The 20904-nt window shown below is 30.9% G+C and overlaps 1 protein-coding gene, 1 long non-coding RNA gene and 1 pseudogene across 2 annotated transcripts; all 3 read right to left on the reverse strand.

Annotated features, from left to right (window-relative positions):
• Positions 1–2075: 2075 nt before the first annotated feature.
• On the reverse strand, positions 2076–5574 carry LOC127902035 (WAT1-related protein At1g68170-like). The gene is made up of 7 exons (XM_052440396.1): positions 5213–5574; positions 4571–4633; positions 3904–4020; positions 3431–3680; positions 3176–3334; positions 2922–3073; positions 2076–2635 (listed from the first exon to the last, which is right to left on the reverse strand). Exons 1-7 carry the CDS (start codon positions 5422–5424, stop codon positions 2362–2364), a joined length of 1227 nt encoding a protein of 408 aa, XP_052296356.1. The 5' UTR covers positions 5425–5574; the 3' UTR covers positions 2076–2361.
• A 1665-nt stretch (positions 5575–7239) lies between these two features.
• LOC102615377 (uncharacterized) lies at positions 7240–9721 on the reverse strand. Its single transcript, XR_008054459.1, has 4 exons — positions 9578–9721; positions 8611–8858; positions 8108–8337; positions 7240–7653 (listed from the first exon to the last, which is right to left on the reverse strand). It is a non-coding gene; the product is annotated as an uncharacterized LOC102615377 (long non-coding RNA).
• Positions 9722–13150: 3429 nt separating this feature from the next.
• LOC102631323 (putative lactoylglutathione lyase) lies at positions 13151–17383 on the reverse strand (annotated as a pseudogene).
• Positions 17384–20904: the final 3521 nt, after the last annotated feature.

Consider the following 20904-nt stretch of genomic DNA (forward strand, 5'->3'; position numbering starts at 1 on the left):
TTTAAAATTGAAAAACTATAGTTGGTGAATTGGATATGGATTTACTTTTGTAGATCCATAGTAATTCGCGAATCTGTAAAAAAATTAAAAAAATACTTATTTGGTTATAAATTAAAACTTGTAATTGTGGCATTAGTGCTTACTAAAAAATAAATAAGTTAAAATATAGTAACATTAACACCATATTATATCTTATCCAATAATAATATAGTATAAAATAAACAATTAATTTTCATAATTTTAGTTAATTTTCATGTATCTAAACAAATGAGATTTTTTTCTTTTTGGTGTAGAAATTTTGAATGTATTTTATATTTTAAATAATTTATTTATTTAAATTTTATTTAATTTTGAATTTGGTTGGTAGTAAAATTATTTATACATTGATTTTTTTATTTTATGCAGATTGGACAGAATTAGAGTTTTTAGTCTGCAAAATCAATTCGCAAAATGGTGGATTTGATATGATTTAGGTCAAATCTGCATCCAATCTGCAGACATATGGGCTGGATTTGGATAAAATTTCACCAATCCATGAATTGGATTAGAAATTTATTATCCATAAAATCATGAATCAGATATGGATTAAAGTCCAATCTACAAAATCTAATATGTGAACACCCCTATCTCTTATGGAGTGCTTATTTTTGTATTAGGAATTCTTCATTAATAGCATTTACTTGTTAAAAATATAAAAGAACGAAAATGAATTTTCAATGAGGCCTATAAGTAATCAGAATCTCATTCCCCTAATTGGAAGGTGGGAATAGAAATAGAGAATGAAATGAAACTTTTGACCTTAAATAAAATTAAAAATACTCTTTTTTTAACTGATTACAAGACAAAATAAACACATAAAATGAAAATAAAACTTGTTTCGATTTTGATTTTTGTAACTCAAGTAAACAATTTATTTTGATTTTCATTTCTCATTACGATTCTAATTCATTTTGATTTTGAAAAAGTAAAGTCACCATTACTATTGTTATTTTAGCTAGTAACTTCTCTAACACCAAAAACTTAAAAGAAAAGAGAGATAAATAGGTCAATTTCTTAATATTTGTTCTTGAGAATGTAAAATATACATTTATTATAAGAAATAATTTAAAAAATGCAATTGCAGCGATTATGTGAAAAGCTAATATGCAATTAAGGTTGACATATTTTCTAGAGTTTTTATTTATTATTTTTATTTAGATATTATTTTAGTTTACGAATAATAATCTTAGAATAAACAAAAAAAGAAACAATTAAAATAAAAAAGAACAATAAGAATTTCTCTTATTTACTTTTTAGTTTTAATTTCAAATTATTTCATTTTTGTAATTTATGAGAAATATGAATAAAAATTTATTTAGAAAATAAGAGCAGTATTATAAAATTATAAGTATTATAAAATTATAAGGTCAAAGTAGTTTATTGATATTATAAAAATATTAGAGAAGTAAGTGATAAATATTAATTTCAATGGAAAAAAACTAACCATCTCCGGTGGTCATATATCATAAATGCTTATTTAATTCTTATATTTTAACCTAACTGCTTGTTTGGTCCCTCTAGTTTGGAAAATACCTCAAGATACTTTACTATTAAATATGTTACACTCTAATTCTAACTTTTCTTTGCTTTTACAATAATAGCAACCATATATTTTTTACATTAATTGTTTTATCTAAAAAATAATTAAAAAATTAACTAATAATTACTTATTAGTAAATCAATAAATAAATATCAATATGCATGAAACAACTGGCACGTACTCTTGTAAAAATCTTATTAATTATGATTTCTTCCATTGAAATATCAATATCCTTACAATGTTGAATATCCTTAATAATTTTTTGTAAAAAATTAATTTACTAAATTAATCTTAAAAGTAAAATAATAATAACTGATTTTTATTTTTATTTTAAGGTTAATTTGATAAATTTACATTATTTTCTTTTCATTAATATATCAAATAATATTTCTACAAGGGAGTTATTGTAAAAGTAGAAAAATAAGTTTAGAATTGTAATATAACTACTAACAAGGCTTTCTTTATGTACTTTTTAAAAAAATATGAAGTTCAAACAAACACATAAGATCAAAATATAGAGACTAAACAAATATTTAACTAATGATGTATACAGTGCTTTACAATAATAAAAAAATATTTAAATTAACTTACAATGTGAAAAACTATTCGGTCTAAACAAAGAAAAAAATTTAATTAAATAGGAAAACGAAGGATTATTGAATGGGTCCGGAAAGTTGGGATGAAAACTAATTAAATATATTGACAATTGTAAGCTAGAAATTGCTAGAACTATGTGTCTTTCCTGTAGCACTCCCGTTTTCCTTGGTTGATGTATTTGAATCTCAATCAAATCCTTTTATCTCTACTGTATTGATTTCTTCTTTGGCTAATATATTATCTCCTTTAGTAATTACCTTTATTGTTTCCTCTATTTTTTCTTCTTTTTTCGTTGTTGTTATATCTCCATCTACTGGAGAAGTAATAACAATTTCAATTGATTTTGATGACTCTCCATTGATTTTAGCAGGTACTAGTTGAGTTATCTTCTTCATCTCCTTTCCTTTACCCCACAAAACTGCATAGAGCCCACACACGATCAATGTTGCTCCTAGTATGCTGAAACAATTTTCGAAATATTGTCAAAACAAGAAGCATACGAAATTCAAATAAAAGTCAATATTCTTTTAGTTTCCATAATTTGAGTCAATTTATTTATTTAATTTTTGTCTTTCTAAAACTTATTTAGAAGTTCTCCACCATTACTTCTACACATGAAAGTTAAAGGTCAATGTTTTTAATATCTACTATATCCATTATATCCATTTGAGCGGATTATTCAATTAGTTCTTATAATAAATTATAAACAGTTAATTAATTAATAATAACGATAAAAAGTAACAACCTTCCCAAGTGAAGCTTCTCATCCAAAATTAAAGAGCTAAGTATGGCCACAACCACAAGCATTAACGGGTTAAAGATGGATGCAAAAAGAGGGCCTCTCGTGCGCACACACCATGATATTAGTGTCACCATCAAACCAGAAGCCACAATCCCCTGCGATATAAGTAACAAAATTAAAAATTTGATTAACGGTTAAAGTTTATATGAATTTAACAAAATTAATGGTCATCAATTAATTCACCATCATATATATACCGAATAGGCTACTGTAAGAAGTCTAATGTTCCAGCCCAGTTTCCATTGACTCCAATCTTTCTCCATGCAAAGAGCAAAAACAACAGCTTGAATTGCCCCCATTACACACATCAAAGCTGTGCTCGAGAATTGACATGGATATTCCTCACTCATCTTGGCCTACATGCATATTACGGCAATTTATAACTAAATAATTAAATTTAACTAACAATTAATTAAATTACAAGGCATGCAAAATTTTAATTTATTAATTACCTGAATGACCAGCCAAATAGCGTAGCCGAAGCAACTGCCTAGAGCAAATAAAGCACCCAAGAAACGTTTACCAGGGTCAGCATGCAATGATGCCACGTGCCCATTAGAGTGAATAAGGTTAATATTTGTTGACCAGATATTGATCTCTACTCCTCTGTAGAACGTGAGTATCATTGCCCCACCTATACCAATTAATGACCCCAACACTTTTGCCTTCCCTGCCCGTGTTCTTATTCCAAGCTTCTCTAATCTGCAATCAATCGATTGTAATTAAAGATCATAAAATAAAATCGGTGTTAACTTAGTATCTTATTTTTCATTCAAGTGAATAAACTAGCCAACACCGATTTTAATTATTTTGTTTCTGACAGTGCAGTCTTACTATCATTTCCTCCACATTTAGGATGATCAAAGCATTTACGATGATCAAAATGATATGGCCATTAATTAAAGTGCGTTAAAATTAACTGTACCCAATAGATATTGACAAAACAAAGGTAATAGCTGGAACGAGATTAGCCATGGCTGAAGCAAATGTTGCAGATGTCAGGACCAAGCTCTCCAAGTACAGGTTTTGAGATAGTGATCCCCTGCATGCAGATTGACATAAACCAATTTGTAAACGTAGATTAAATTATTTTAAAAAGAAATAAATAAAATCTGAAGAATAATAAATTAGCTGTAAAGATAACTGTTATATTTGATAAAATTAATTAACTAAACTAATGCAGCGTACCAAAGATTGTTTAGGATTCGTTGTCTCATTCAAGATACTTGAGTTGGTAAAGAAAGAGTTTGCATGCTTTGTGGATTCCAAAAGAAACAGAAGTGACAAGTGTAACTTAAAGCTATTAAACAGCAGGTCAGCAGCTACATGGCCATGCATAGGAGAGATTTTCCGTGATACAGCTGGCTACTGTGTTTGTCTACCACCAACTGTATGCATCACATTACTTTTAATGTCTTTATTCAATTACCAAAAATAATCTCAAAATTAGAATTATTTCCTGATTTGAGCCCTCTTTTTCCTTCAATCCACTAAATGAAGTTTTTGCTCGACAAAAATGTTTAGATCACTAGGGATTTTGTAGGTTTTTGCAGGTTTTTGTAATACAGCATTATATATTTCCATCAACTTACCCAAATAATCCACAAAGAAAAGCTTGAAAGAGTATCTTCAAATTCAATTTTGGTCTGCTCTTCCTGAAAAAATATTTTCATAACAAATAATTAATACTGTTAGACTATACCAAATAGTCAAATAAAATCTTTACATTTTTCCCGTCTCTTTTAATGCGCAATATGTTCTACAGTGTAGCTAATATGTTCCGTCTGGCTATTTCATTGTCAATTATGCCTTGGCTTGAGCTTTTCTGATTCTTGAGGGTTCTAAACAGAAATAGAAGTGTATAAAAATAGTATGCAGAAGTGTAAGAACCTTTGGAAAGCAGTAGAAAATCACAATAACAAGCGAAATAAAAAAGATATTTATAATTGTAAAAAAAAAAAAAGATATTTATAACGATTTTTAAGCAACAGTTCTATTAAAGAAATATTCTTCTCTAAAGGTGGGGATGGGCCTTAACCACTATTTTTCCTATAATTTAAACTCAAATGACCATTTCAATCAAATTGTTTGAAAATCCCTACTTCTTAAGATTCGGACTGAAGTGACTAACTAAATAAAATTTGAAATCTGAAAACTAATTAGACCAAAGAATGTATATATATATATATATATACAGTGCCAAATCGAAAATTTAATTAACAGGATCAAATCACCTTTCCAGAATGATTGCGACGGGAACCATAAAAGCAGTGGCAAAAATGAATCTATAGGCAACAATAACTCGCAAGCTCATTCCGTTATTAGCCGCCAGTTTGTAAAAGACATTCACCCCGGCAAATGCCACTTGAACCACCACCATCGTCAACGCTGGCTTTAACCCATGTATTAAATTACATATTTGCCCCCACTTCATCATCATCATCATGTAAAAAATGTATGACAATTTAAGAGCAATCAATAGCACGGGCAAGCAAGAAAATCTTTTCTCCTTTTTGTTCTTCTCTCTTGTTTGAAATTGAAAGAAGAAAGGAAACAAATGAAACCAATAAATTAAAATTAATCTGTGAGAGATGGATGGCTTTCTTTGCTCTGCTCTTTCAGTAGTCTTTATAGGCAATTTTTTTTTTACCACGTAAGCACATACGTAGCGTCCACGTTTGTTGCTCATGCGTAAACAATTCTGTTAATTAAACATTAATGGGGCTGGCTCCTCTTTAATGTACTTTGTGGCTCTGACTCGCAAAAATCAATTGAAAGGCTGCGTAATACCTGATGACACGCTTGGAGAAACATGCAATCGTGCGAAGTAGCTTCGTGGCTGTTACACGTGGGATAGTGCATGGTGGCAGTTGCCATGATTTATGTTGCCCACGTTGAAAAGGAGAAGTAGCTGTAATTTTGGAAGGCAATTGAATTCCTATTTGTCCACTAGATTTTAGTCAAAAATTAATTCTCAGCTGATTATGCACTTTCCATGTGTGAAATAATTTGCTCGGGTCGGCTTTTCTCCACTAATGTGCTTCGTGATTTTTTTGGTGGATTATTTATTATCAATTTGACATTGCTTTAAACTTTAAAGTGGTAAGTTCTTGGAAAGTATTATTTACCTAATTCATGTGTTGCAATACATACATATATATATGTCATACTCTTGGATACGTATATTTGCGGTCGACTCTAATTAGTATGTTATCCGTGCTCGAATCATAAAGAAGATAAGGGTTAAAAAATTAATTAAAACCTTACTTATTTTGTTACTTTCAGAATACCTTTAGGTTGATTGGGCTGACACGTGTGTAGGAGGACGTAGCTTACTCTTTTGACTAACACTCGTTACTATGTGCAGATAGCTAGGAAATATGACGCTTACAGTATGAAACTTTGATTTCTTTTACTTTTTGTGGTTAATTTTTTCTCAATTTGGAATAAAATATCAATTCCTAAAATCTTATGAATAAGTTCAACATAATATAATACATCTGTATCGGCTAATTTATTTGGTAAAATCTGTTGATTTGAAATAAAAAATCTGAAGTTTGAGTGTTTACTTAGCCAAATATCAGTGCGGATGACCTTTAATTACTAAATAATGATACATAACACTTATATAATTGTGATTTTTTGTATTGTACAAAATGAAAGTACCATATTATAATATAAAAAATAATGTCAAAACACCTAACAAATGACAAGTAATGATTTATGACTCATCACTTAAAATACAAACTATTCTTAACTAGGTAAATATAATTTTATTGTTGATTATCAATATGTTCCACAAGCTATTAATTTTTTCTTCATTTCATCATCAGGTAATTATTTACGCTACCTGTTGCACTACAAGAAAAAATGTAATAGATGACGGAAAATAACTATCATAAAAGGGGGTGCATGATAGTTCATCCGTCATCTATGTCACTGTCATTAATTTATGACAGAATATTTTTCTATCATGAATTTATGATGGTATTTCACGGTCATATATCCATCACATATTATTTTAATATAAAAATAATTTAATTAAAATTAAAATTTATTTAAATTTCGCACCTTTTTTTTTTAATTTTTGGTGGGAAGTTCAATTATCATTTTAAAATTTTGGATGAAAATTTTTTGTGACAGACTTTATGATGGCTATTTTCCGTCATAGAGTTATATATTTTTTAAAAAATTATATTATAATTATAATTTATTAATCAATTCCTGTTTACAGATTTAATTAATTGATAAAATGAATATGGGAACAAAAACTAAAAACAAATAATATTAATTAAAATCCATTCAATCCAACAAATTCAAAAGAGATACATATAGTATCCAATGTAATCACCATGAATACATAATAAAACATCTTCAATTAAAAAAAATCCCAAATATAAAACAACACAGTTAAGTTATAATCCCAGAAACCAAGCCAAGTTACCCAACAAAACTTCTAAAGATTAATGGAAATATTCCAATAGCAAGACTTTAAGCTTGACTTCCAGTAGTAACGCCCTCTTCCAGTGGGAATACTCCAACAGCCACACTCCAACACTCCAATGCAGACACTTAACAACACTCCAACCCATACCCAGCAACCCACCATCTTCCAATACCACTCTAATTCCAGCCACATACCCAGCAACATTCCAAACCAAACCAACAAATAAATCTATACAAAATCTACACATAACATCTACACTACAATCCTTAACAACAATCATCATAAAAAGATTATAAATCTCAGAAACATTAATATATTTTATTTCGTTATAAACCATCTCTGACAGAGCAATCTAGTTCAATAGAACATAACTCATTCCTAAAACCATTCTGGTTCAATAAACATTACCCATTCTTAAAAACCATTCTAGTTCAACAGAACATTATCCATTCTTAAAATTTACTGTTTTACATTTACTTAGTGTCATTTTGGATAGGATAAAAGTCAAAGTCACAAGTTTGGGATCAATCAAGGTCATATGGTATATAGAAATTTGTCAATAGTAATTGCATTATCTTTGACAGTTAGAAGCACTGAACCAAACCAATCATCAAAAAAGGAAATAGTGAATCAAGAACAGAGAAAACGAATAAATAGGACAGAAGATTTTCAGAAGCATTACTTTGGAGCGTGATAACCAAAGGTTCCCAAAACTCGAGTAGAATGAAGGCAAGCTGCCATATCAGGGGCCTGATTTGAAAGGTTAAAATATGCAATCTTTGCTTTGAAATCTTAGAAGAGAAGGACATTGCTAGATCTGATATCTCTGTGTATTATGTTGCATCAACTACGATTCTAACCCATGTCATCCAGTCAAGCACTGGACTTGGTTGTGCTCCCTAAACTCCTTTTCTGCATGTAATTACATGTATAATCCAAATCAGCTCATCATATCTTCTAATCAAGAGATCACATTGTAGCAAATTCATAAGCAAGAACACAGAAATTTCCTTCAACACAGTAACCAAGCAACTCGACAAGATTTTCATGCTTCAATCTTGAAACAACTGAAACTTGATACAAAATAGCGGGACAAAAGCACATGCATTAAAAACGTAAATTCAGCTATCAATAACAACAAAGTAATAATAAAAACAATATGCTTCTATGAAGTTTCAGATATACCTGAATAAAAAATTCAACATTTGACTAAGGCTCAGAGGAAACATCAAGCTTTTTAACAGCCATTGCTTTGCCATTTTTTAAGTTTGCATAATACACCCTTCCATACGATCCCTCACCAAACAATGCCTTTGATCCAAAATTGTTTGTCTTTTCTTTCAGTTCATCCAAAGTCAATGCAGGCACTTCAATAGGTGGTGCTTCCTTCTGCACTTCAGGTTTTACAAGAGCTAGGACCTTTTTGTGGTGCCCTAAAATGTGGAAAATGATTGAGATAGGACAAGCATAGAAAAACAACTGAACCTAGTTACAGATGTATGCCTTTATTCATAAATAAGAAATCTATTCATTTCCTTTTAACCATATGAAATTATGCCAATAGCTACTTTTGAAGGCCTTATGTGAAAACAAACTTAATTACAACAGTAAATATGTACTTGGAGTCACAATGAAACTAGTTGCTACTAATCAAATGATATATCAATTTTCTGCAAAAAGAATAGAATATCCACTACAATAAGCTCTCACAAAACAATTTTGAATTTTAGTTTGAGCGCAGCCACAAATGAGGAAAAGTAAAAGGTATTAACTGTTGAATGCTTGACATCGGTACCCATCTGATCATCAAAACAACTATCATAACCAACTTTTTCTCATCTCTAGCAATTCTCCAACATAATATTAAAAATCAAGTGCTAAAATTATCAAGAATTTCCTATCATAAATATGAATTTTAATTTATCTTATTAAGCTGTAAAATACAAGATCAAAGCCATGTCCAAATCGTTCTATCTAAACATAAAACAGTTAAAAGTTCGGAATCATTACAAATTATTAAATGTACCCAAATATAATTGCAAGACCAATTAAAAGTGATGCTATAAACAAGGAATTCAGAGTATTACATCTATTCAAAAGCTGCTTCACTATTCAATAATAAATCGAGACAACAAGGGCCAAAGAAACATACCTTTTTAGGCGCTCATTTTAATGAGATGGATAAGACTCTTCTACTTGACAAGTACAAAAGAGCCAACGACGCATCTTTACTCTCTTCTTCAAATAGAGATCGTCTTCAGGACGTTTATCCAATCCTGCACACGTTACACATGAAATTCTGCACCACAGTCGGACAATTAAACAAATTAATCATAAACCAACATTCAAAATGAGAAAACTATTTGACATTCAAAATTACTGCAAAAGGGTATTTCATTTTAGAAAATTGAGGGAAAAAAAAGCCAACTAAGTTCTAAATATACCATTCACAACCCATCAATAAAGAGAGGTAGGGGGGAAAAGAAACACATTACAAAGGCCCCAAATAGCAGAGTCCGGATACTCTACATAAACTACAAACATTCCAACATCATTGCAACAAAAGTTTGCAAAAATGAAATGAAAAATCAGAACATAACCGCAACTTTATAGTATTTAGATAGACAAAGATGGAAGCCAAAAACAAAGAGAAAGAATGGAAATATCATTCGAAACCCCTCCAGTAAGGGATGCCCCAAAAATACCACATGAACTCGGAACATTTTGCTATCACTCACAACCTAACAAAGAGAATATAAATTACGAAAAAGCTTTCAAAGCAAGAAGAATAGCTCCAACGACATTAGAAATGCACCAGAAGCTTTCAAAGCAAAAGTTCTCTAAAAAAAACTAAGGTCCTTAGCAGAGTAGTTACTAAAAGTGACACATAACAACATAAATCCAAACTATAAATCTCAAACACTCGCCAAAATAAGATAAAAATTATAAAAATTAAGATAAAAAAATAAGAATTAAAGAACAAATATTTAAAATTGGCCATTGGAAGCTCATGCCTCTAGTCCATGACAACTGCAACTAGCATGAAACACACTTTGTTGCCACTGTACTGCTTATTTTTGTGGTCATCACATGCTGTCAGCCCACGCAGGATCGCGTGCAACTAGCAGAGCCATGAGCACCGCCACGCTTCCGTTGCATCAAGAAATGCAGCCCAATTTGAATGCTTCCGCCATGGTGGCTATGGATGTGAGTATCTACCTAGGTCGATTGAGAGTGGCTGTAAGGAGGCTAGGGTTTCAGGTGGTTTTATGAGAGAAGAGTTTGGTGTGAGAATGGGCGGGAACCTCAACACTTAGAAAAAAAAATCGAGGATTTCTTTTTAATTTTAACTTTTTATTTTTATTTTAATAGCTTATTTTTTATTTTATAATAAAAATTTTAAATATTTAATATTTTATAAGCAAAACATCATTGTTCCAACTTAAGTGAAACGACAGCGTTTCTTGATTCATATGATATTTTATTTCAAATAATGCCAAAAATTTCAGTCAAAGAAGCGCCAAAATGAAGTCAACACTAAAATTCTATCATGAATTCTTGATGTAATATATTCTATCACAAAGTCGTCATATATTATTGACATAATTTATTTCTATCATGAGTCCATCATGAATACTTGATAGACACAAAATCTATCACGACTCTATCATATTTTTATGACGTACATCATTTCCGTTACAAAGTGTCTGCCATCTATTGCCGGTTTTCTTGTAGTGTTGGCAAGTTAAGACAACTTATTTGATATGATTACAATTATTTTCGTCCTCAAGTTATTATAAGGTATTTTTAAAACTTCAATTTTGTCTGATTTAATTTTAATAAACAAGGATCTTAGGAAAAAAATCCAATTCATATTCAGAAATTATTTGTAATAGTTGGAAACAAATTAATTTCAATAGTTTGATTACATTTTCTGCTGACTTAACGTAAAGTTTAGAGATTTGTATTCTACAATAGATACTTTCTTCTACCTTTTGCTTGTGATCTACATTTGCATTTGCCTCATGTAATTATCTTTTTGTTTGATTTGTAAGGTGTGCTGGTGGTAAAATTTGTTAATACATTCAGGGCATGACATGGGTAGGTATACAACCACAAATTTGTTAATACATTTGTTAATACAACCACAATGACGATATACCCTCATGGTATGTCAGAAGGAAAAATGGGTGCGTATAAGATCTCTAACAATGACCGTGAGTCGCCTTGTTAATCTAAGAAATGTGGAGAACGTCTCCCTAAAGTTTTTGAGGTTGCAATATAATGATGTAGGACCATTGTAATAATGACAAGGCTTGCAATGAAATTACAACCACTATAAGAAAATAAACAATAGAAAATGAAAAATAAATGTTATAAAACAGATTGTGTATAGCTGTCATTTATGTCACTACCATTGATTAATGACAAAATATTTTTCATCATAAATTCATGATGGTTTGTCACATTCATATATCTGTCACACAACTTTTTTAATCTGAAAAAAATAATTGAATTAAAATTAAAATTTGTTTAAATTTTTGTGTCTTTATTTATTTATTTTTGGTTGGAAATTGAATTATCATTTCTAAATTTATTATTTAATTTTGGCGTAAAAATTGGTATATTCATTAGGTTTATTTTGGTGAGTAAATTTATAGAATCTATGATGGATATTTACCCTCATAAAACTTTGATTTAAAAAAAAATTATTTTATAATTATAATTTATTGATGAGTTCCTGTTTACAATTTTAATTCATTTATAAAATGAATATCATAAAAAAATTAAAGAAATTAATATTAATTAATATCCATTCAATCCAACAAATTAATTGCAAAATACATTTAATATCCAATGTGATCAACATTAATACATAATAAACCATCCAAAATTCACAGAACCTTCCAAAATATAATGCAACAACTAAATTCCACTCAAACTTCGTGAAAACCAATTAAAATTCCAGCCACCAAGCCAAGCTACTCAACAAAACTTCCAAAGATTAATGTAACTATTCCAATAGCAAGATTTCTAACAAGACTTCTGGCACCAATGCCATCTTCTGACAACACTTTAATTCTAGCCATATTGCCAGCAACACTCTACCCCATACCTAGCAACCCACCATCTTCCAATAGCGCTCTAGTTCTAGCAATATACCCAACAACAATCCAACCTAAACTGAGCAAACCAGTCTATGTAGAATCAATTAAAATACCCAATGTAATCAAATGCATAACATCTACACTACAATCCTTAAGAGCAACCATTATATTTTGACACTACAACTTTTATTTCAACAATTTGCAACAAACAATATTTGTAGTTTCGTACTCACACTAACCATTTTGTTGATGCAACAAGGATGTCGGAAAAATGGTTAGCACACTCCAAATGAACTATTAATCACAAGATTAATATAGTCAAACTTAAAAAATAATGTCACATATACGGAATAAAAGAAATTTAATATATCATATCATCAACTTATGTTTTTCATTAACAAATTAACGCTTGCTATTATTTCCTTCATGTTCCTTAAGATATAATAGCCACACTCCAATTTTTCAATATTTTTTTTCGGACCCTGTTCATGTAAAACAAAAAAAAATTTACTTACGCACACATAATTTCTATAGGGTTACTTTTTTTTTTAATTATTATTACATTCACAAATCTCATCTTAGTATTATAATTAATTCCATTTTGTCATACTACCTTTTCATAGAACTTGAATGGAGTGATTCAGATCACCAATGTGAAGTATTACTTGACAGAGTGATTCAGGAGTTGGACCTCTCTAGATGAGATAAAAAATATAACCATCGAGATCCTTCACAAAGACAATGTGAGTCGTTCCACCTTTAACTAGACCAAGCTCTCTGGAGACAATGCCACCCTTGGCAAGAATGTTTTCAACCATTTTGTAAACTTTAAAATTCCATGGTATACTAGTTTAGTTTCAATGCTTCGACAAAATCCAATGCTCAAAATAAGTAAATATTTTACGACACTTACATCTCCAGTTACAATTGTAAAATGACGAAAACTAGTTCCAATATCATATAAAGTAAAACCATAGCCTATGAATCAATAGCAAAGTAAACTCTTATAAATAGGTATATAAAAATAAAAATCCATTCATAATCATTTCCCAAGAAATAAAATTCTAATGCAATTTTGTAGATATAGTAACTCTTATGTTAGACAAAGAAAAAGTATTAGCACCATACTATATATTAACACCAGAACAAAGTAAGACTATTTATGGCTAAATCTAAGAAAGGCATTTGAGTATTTCTCTTGGACATCTCTTTTCTCAATAGCTTTATCTCAAAGCATTCAGTGTAAAACCTGAAGAGAAAGTATAAAAGAATATTAGGACATCCGAGCACCTAAAATTATCAACTGCATTAGCAAAAATTTATGGGTTAAAGACATACTTGATGGTATCAACAACACCATACACATCATGAAGGAAGCATAGCTTATCTTTCTTTGGCCATTCCAACAACTCAGCATTAGCAATAGTAGGAGGAGCCTCAACCAGATATGTAATCACACTATTTTTGTTCACAATAATGTAGATACAAATAACAAGACAAGTGAAAATCATCAATCTAATAATAAAATAATCATAATGCTCTATTTACAATTACATAAAGCAACACAAAACCATCACTTCATGACACAACTACAAAAGTGTAGACATGACATAGTAGTAAAACAAACTTTTAGAAGCATAAAATGTAACGATGAAAAATGATTTTCAGATAAAAGGTTTAGTAAGTGCCCTGTCCCAAAGGCGCATGTACACCTTCTTTTCGCTTTTTATCATCACTAAGAGCGTTGAAACATTACCAAGTGCAAGAAGGCCCTTGTGAATATTAACTCTTGTTTAAATTTAAATGTTCTGCTATTATATTTTGACCAAAAGCATAGTATGATTCTACATATGAGTAATCTCCCACAACCTTCCTTGAAACACAAACCATCAAAACCAGTTCTCTTGCCCTTCTCTAATCTAGCAAGATAAATGCAACTTGACATATAAATATTATCCATTTACACTCTCATTAGGATTGCTGTTTCCTAAACACATTGGACTGAGCTTACACATTTGCTAGGGTGATGGTGAAGATGGCATGTGAACGACTATATGAATATGTATAGAAATATACACACATTAATAAACCTGATAATATCTCTGAAAAAATAGAAAAATCTTATAGTTACTGTAGATTTTACAGTCATTATAGATGTGATATCTTCAAATCGACATGTTACACAAATAACATTGTTATTTTCCTTGTTATACGTAAAATACCTTTGCAATGGAACATTCAAGATATGAGGAAACTTTGGTTGAAGAAAATAAAATTTATCAGGATAATCCTTGCTTGTTCAAATATAACCCTAATCAAATTTTTTGGCGATGTATTCTTGACAACAAGATAAGCAATGTCATTAATTTTTGTTATTCTGAAACATGTGGCGGAAATTTGTTTTAACAAAAGCTACTGCTAAAATTTTGTAATATGGATTTTATTGGCCTACTAGATTCAAAGGCTCATATGAATTTTGTAAAAATTGTGAAAACTATCAAAAATTGGGATCAGTTACTAAAGGAAACATGATGCCCTTAAATCCCATACTTGGGATAGAAATGTTTGACTATTGGGGAGTTGATTTAATGGATTCGTTTCCACCATTTTTTGGATTTGTATGCATATTAGTTGCAATTGATTATGTTTCAGAATGGATTGAACCAATTTCTTGCTTAAACAGTGATAGCAAATCTATGATTAAATTTTTAAAAGAAAATCTTTTAAGTCGAATTGGAATCCCTCAAGCCATTATTAGTGACAGAGGTAAGTATTATTGTAACAAGTCATTTGAGTCATCAATGAAGAAATATGGAAGTACACATAAATGCTATCCCTTATCATTCTCAAACAAATGGTCAAGTTGAATTAGCAAATAGGGAGATAAAATAAACTTTAGAAAAGACGGTTAACTCAAAGTACAGAGAAACCAACTGATGCACTTTGGGCATTTAAGACGTCTTTAACAATGTCACCCTATCAACTGATTTATGGTAAGTGTTGCCACTTATCGGTCGAACTTGAACATAAATCAGTTTGAGCTATTAAAGCTTTTAATTCAAATCTTAATGATGCTAGTATTGTGCGTAAATTGTAATTGAACGAACTTGAGGATTAAGCAAGAGGTCTGAAGGAGACATACCTGGGTGAGATGCTTTTGTGGGGTTTATGTCCTCATTGAGTTTGAAAGGAAGATGAATGAAGAATTTTTCATCCTTCCAAAGAGGTGAAGGATGGTGGAACTGTGAATCTAGGAATTTTTGTGAAATGTGACTGTATGGAGATGGTGTTTCTGAAAGTACATACAAACGAAGTGTATCCGTATAAGGCAAGAACATCTATTTGTAGCGAACTCCAGAACTAGTGAGGAGTAGGTTTTTAACTAAATGCAGGATATCAAAACCTATGAGTAAATCTTTATCAGGGAGTTTTGAAGCTACAATCTTTTTCCAAATTATACAATTCGGAAAGAATTGAATACCAATGGGTTTTTTGGTAATCAAAGTGGTTTCAAAAGTTTCTCCATTAACTGCTCTGAAAAGCTTTGAATGAGATTCCCAATACTCAGAGGGAAGAACAGTAGGATCAATCATACTAGTATTTGCACCAGTATCAATAAACCCGATGACAGGGATAGGTTTATGAAACTTTAAAGGAAAAATGGACATTTTGAGAGAAGGTCTAGGAATGGCTGAGATAAGGTTGACATTTTGAACTGTAGAGATGACTGAAATATCATCAAAATTAGAAGATTCTGCGATGATGAAAGCAGTCTGGTTATCTTGTTCTGACTGTTCTGAAAAATTTAATTCAACATCTGCATTCTCAGATAACATAGAAGAATGTTGAAGATACTATATGAGACGAACAACTTTGGCAGATTTGTGAGGGCAGTTTCGAGCAAAGTGACCGTGTTTCTTACAAATGAAACAACGGTTGTGCTTTTTCTTTCTGTACTGAGAGACATCCTTCTTTCTAAAATACCGGAAGGGTTTTTTGGAGGATGAGTTCTTGTGGAAGTGTTTCTGAAAATGTTTTTTCTTTTTGGTTGGACAAACACACTTCCTGTCATCTTTGCACTCTATCCTGAGATAGGGTTTTTTACAAGCTTCAGCAAAAGATTTTTTATCTTCCATAAGATCTTTGAAGAATTCCTTTTGCTCACAAATTTTGTCTAGACATAGCATTGCCATTTGGAAAATTGTTCCCGGAGAGATATCAGCTATGCTGAGATTAGTGGCTGTGAGTTTTCTTTGAAGATCAAGTTGTAACTCAGAAGGGAGTGAGGCTATGAAAACATGTTTGAGAGAAGATTCATTGAATCCATTCAGCTTGTAAAAAAGAATACTCATTCTTTTGTAATGAGATTCCAATAGATGTCTTTTGAGAGAACAACACTTCATCTGATGATACTCTTTTCTGTCTGCATCGGTGGATGCTGTTTTTTCATCGATGAATTGTTCATGAATGATATTGAGTGTTGTACCAATTGGGGATTGCATGAATTGGAGCTGTCTGTATTCTCCCAAGCTTTCTAACCAATCTCATAAAGAACCCGTGGATCGGGCCATGAATTCACAAAGAACAGCTTGAGGTTGAGCATTTGGTTTTGTTCCTTGGAGATCAATCCATGCAGCAAATTCTTGAAGTCAAGCAGGCCATTTGGGATGAGGAATGTCATCACATTTGAACCAAAATGCTGAAGATGGTTTTGTTGAGTGATTAGGAGCTGGTGGTGGCATTGGTGGCACCGGTTCTATCTGAGATGTTTGATTTTCATCTTCAAAAAGACTATCTTCAACTATAGGTGTGGAAGTTGAAGCACTTGGACCTTCAGTTTTGGTTGCCATTAATATGCTGGTAATGTCAGCATATTCGGATTCAGAATTAGTGGAGGTACTAGCTGAGTTTGAAAAAGAGGACGATGGGTTTGACTTTGATGGATTTGACTCATATACTGTTTTTGGTTCAGAAGAATCAGATGATGAGCCTTAGACAGCATGATAATGATACTGATCCATTAGTCCTTTGTCTTTGCAAGGAGGGTCAGGAGTGGCGTTTGGAGAATCTTCTGGAGGGACCGGAGGAACAGATGAAGACTATGGTTCTGAAATTTTGACTTTGGATTTTGATTTTTGGGGTGAAGAAGGGTTTGGTGAAGGAGTTGGTTGAAGGTGTGATAATCCAAAGAACTGATTGTAGACAGGTTGTTGAGGTCGGGATGGTGTATAGAAAGGTGCATAAGATTTAAACATTGGAGAAGATACTGGTGATGGACGAGTCTTTTCAGCATCAATCCTTGCCAATTCAGCTTTGAGTTTTCTGATCTCTGCTTCTTTTTTATTAAACTATGGACCCCGGATATGATTGTTGATCATCCGTTGGAGATCGGTATCTAGTTCAGAGATACGGTCTTGGAGATGTATGTACATTTGGTCAAGATGATTGATGATTGAATCAACTTTAGTGTTAGTCTGGGATACTTGACTGGCAACTCAATCAATTTTTTTTCCAAGTTGGTAGAGAGTTTGATTCTGAGCATTGGCATTTTTTGTTTGCCAATTTAAAATAGCTTCATACTGTTTTGGTTCTTCAGGTTACTCAGAGGCTGTAACTGGGGATTGAACAAAAGGTTTTGAGACAACTCGGGTTTGAGTGAGCAGCATTGCCCCAATTATTCCAATTAATGTACCCAACACTTTTGCCTTACCAGCCCTTGTCCTTATACCAAGTTTCTCTGATCTGTGATAAATCATCAAAATCATCAAGTGGTTATTATTAATTATTTTGTAATTTTATAATAAGTACCCAATAGAGGTAGCCAAAACGAAGGTCACAACTGGAACAAGATTAAACATGGCACTAGTAAATGTTGCCGAGGTTAAGACCAAGCTCTCTACGAACAAATTTGGACACAACGATCCCCTGCAACATATGTATATAATATTTAGGAAAAGAATACTAAATCCCCTAATTTGAAGAAATGATTACCAAAACTCCTTTGCTTTTAAATGTAGTCACATAGATTGCTTTTAAGAAACAAATATGTATGGAGGGGCTTCAACCCCTTCTAAGCCATTATTTTTTCTTTTAAATGTGTCCTAAGCCCCTTCTAAATGAGTTAAATAAAAATAATTTGAGCACATTTTATATATAATAAAATACTTGTACTTTAGTAGTAAGATTGCAATTTAGTGGTTTTAAAGACTTGGTTTAAATCTCAATAGTTGTATAATTTCATTTTTTTAGATATTTTGTACAGATTACTTAGAAAAAAGATACTTCACAAATGTGGCCACATTCAGTTTTAGCATTTAAAAATAACACATTTTATTACTATCATTTTTAAAAAAATTTAAAAGAAACTAATAGAATGTGAGTTTTTTTTTAGACTTTAAATGTGTTTAAGTGACCAGTAAAAAAATTATCTCAATTTAAATTAGAATTCTTTAAACTAAGACCTTCTAATTTTTAAGTGTCTGGATCCGCAACTATAGAGATCCCCTTTATGTTTACAAATAGTCATGCAAATCATTTTTTGTACACATGAATTCATTTTTATGTTCAAAAGTAATCACAAACTCGAATAAAACTCCCAAGATTTATCCAAAAGAGTAATTTGTTTGCCCCAAAAGAGGTTTGTGTGACTATTATTGAAAACATGAGAGTATCTTTGACTATTTCACTAAACCTTGGGGTATTAGTATCTTTTTTCCTAATTTATAAGCATTTCGACCTCTCAAATTGTGTAAACCCATTCTACCTCAAAACAAAATAATTATAAAATATTTATTTTTATTAATTTTAAATAAAGAAAAATTGAATAATTTGTCAATTAAATCCTTATTAACTGTTTAAACGTATGGTTACAAAAGGATAAAATAGTAAAATTAAAATTATGTTATGCAACATTACTGATTAATAATGGCCAAGAACTTATGTGAAGAACAAGGATCTAAATAACTAATTGTTAAAAAAATCATTTTGAATTTTAAAAAATAATGTGAATTTTTCTAGTAATTTTAAAAATGGATTGATTTACACAAACTGTAGGGTAGAAATATGCCCACTTAATTTGAAATCAACTTACCCACACAACCCAGAAAGAAAAGCTAGAAAAAGCATCTTAAAATTCAGTTTTGGTATGCAATTCCTGCAAAATAATTAAATAATTCACAATCAATAGAGTCCATCTCATCACATATGTCAATTTCTACTATAAATTAATAATCGAATGTACCAGATTGACCTTTCAAGTAGAAGTGCAACAGGAACAGTAAAAGCAGAGGCAAAAATTAATCTATAGGCAATGATGACTCTTAAGCTCATTCCATCATTAGCTGCTAATTTATAGAAGATATTAACCCCCGCAAATGCTGCAGAAGCTACCACCATCATCAACACTGGCTTCAACCCATGTATCAAATTACATATCTGTCCCCACTTCACCATCATCTCTATCGAATAGCTCAACAAAAAAGCATTAATAACATTAATTTTGAGGAGAAAATGAGAATGCGAATAAGAGAGAGATGGTTAATTTGTTTTGCTGTGATTGTTCAATTTGATACATTTATAACTATAGACAGTTTTTTTCTACAAAAGTAAGCAATTACGTAGTTTCGACACACGTGCTTCGTGCATGGCTGCATGTTGAATTGATAGTGGCAACTGGCGAGTGAGCCTACAGTAAATTTTTTGCTTGTTTTAGTAAATTTTTAATGTAAGTGATCTTGAAAAATCTGATTACGAATTTATTGATTTTAAAATGGCTATCTAGGTTATCACAATATTGTTACTAAAATATTTAAATTATATAGATATAATATTAAATACTCTCTTATGAAAAGAGTGAAATCATTTACACTCTAAAATATACTTTGAAAACTTTATTACCTAAGATTCATATAAAAAATTTTTGAAATTAGAAAATTACTCGAAACACTCCTGTAAATTTCAAAATAGCGCTAAATTGTATCCTCGTCACTAAATGTTCTTATTCATTTACTGAAAATAATATTACTCGTTTTTTTTTGGGTTCAAGTTCTTTCCTAGAACGATTCTCTCTGTACTGTCTCATCACAATCTACCCCTCTGTCTCCATCTTTTGATTATAATTTTCACTTTGCCAATACCATCTTGAACAAAATATTCATCAAAACAATACCTGCTATATATCATAGATAGATCATATATAGTTAAACATCATGAGATGAAAATTTTATTCTATTTCTCCTGTTATTGTAAAGTAGATATATCTCATAATTAAACATTATGAGATGTATCTACTTTACATTAATGTTTCATCAGTTTTGTCAAGATTTAATAATCAACTACCCTTGTATAGATGATTTTTCAAAGAATTCAACAT

Source organism: Citrus sinensis, chromosome 5 (assembly GCF_022201045.2).
Source record: "Citrus sinensis cultivar Valencia sweet orange chromosome 5, DVS_A1.0, whole genome shotgun sequence".
NCBI classification, from domain to species: Eukaryota; Viridiplantae; Streptophyta; class Magnoliopsida; order Sapindales; family Rutaceae; genus Citrus; species Citrus sinensis.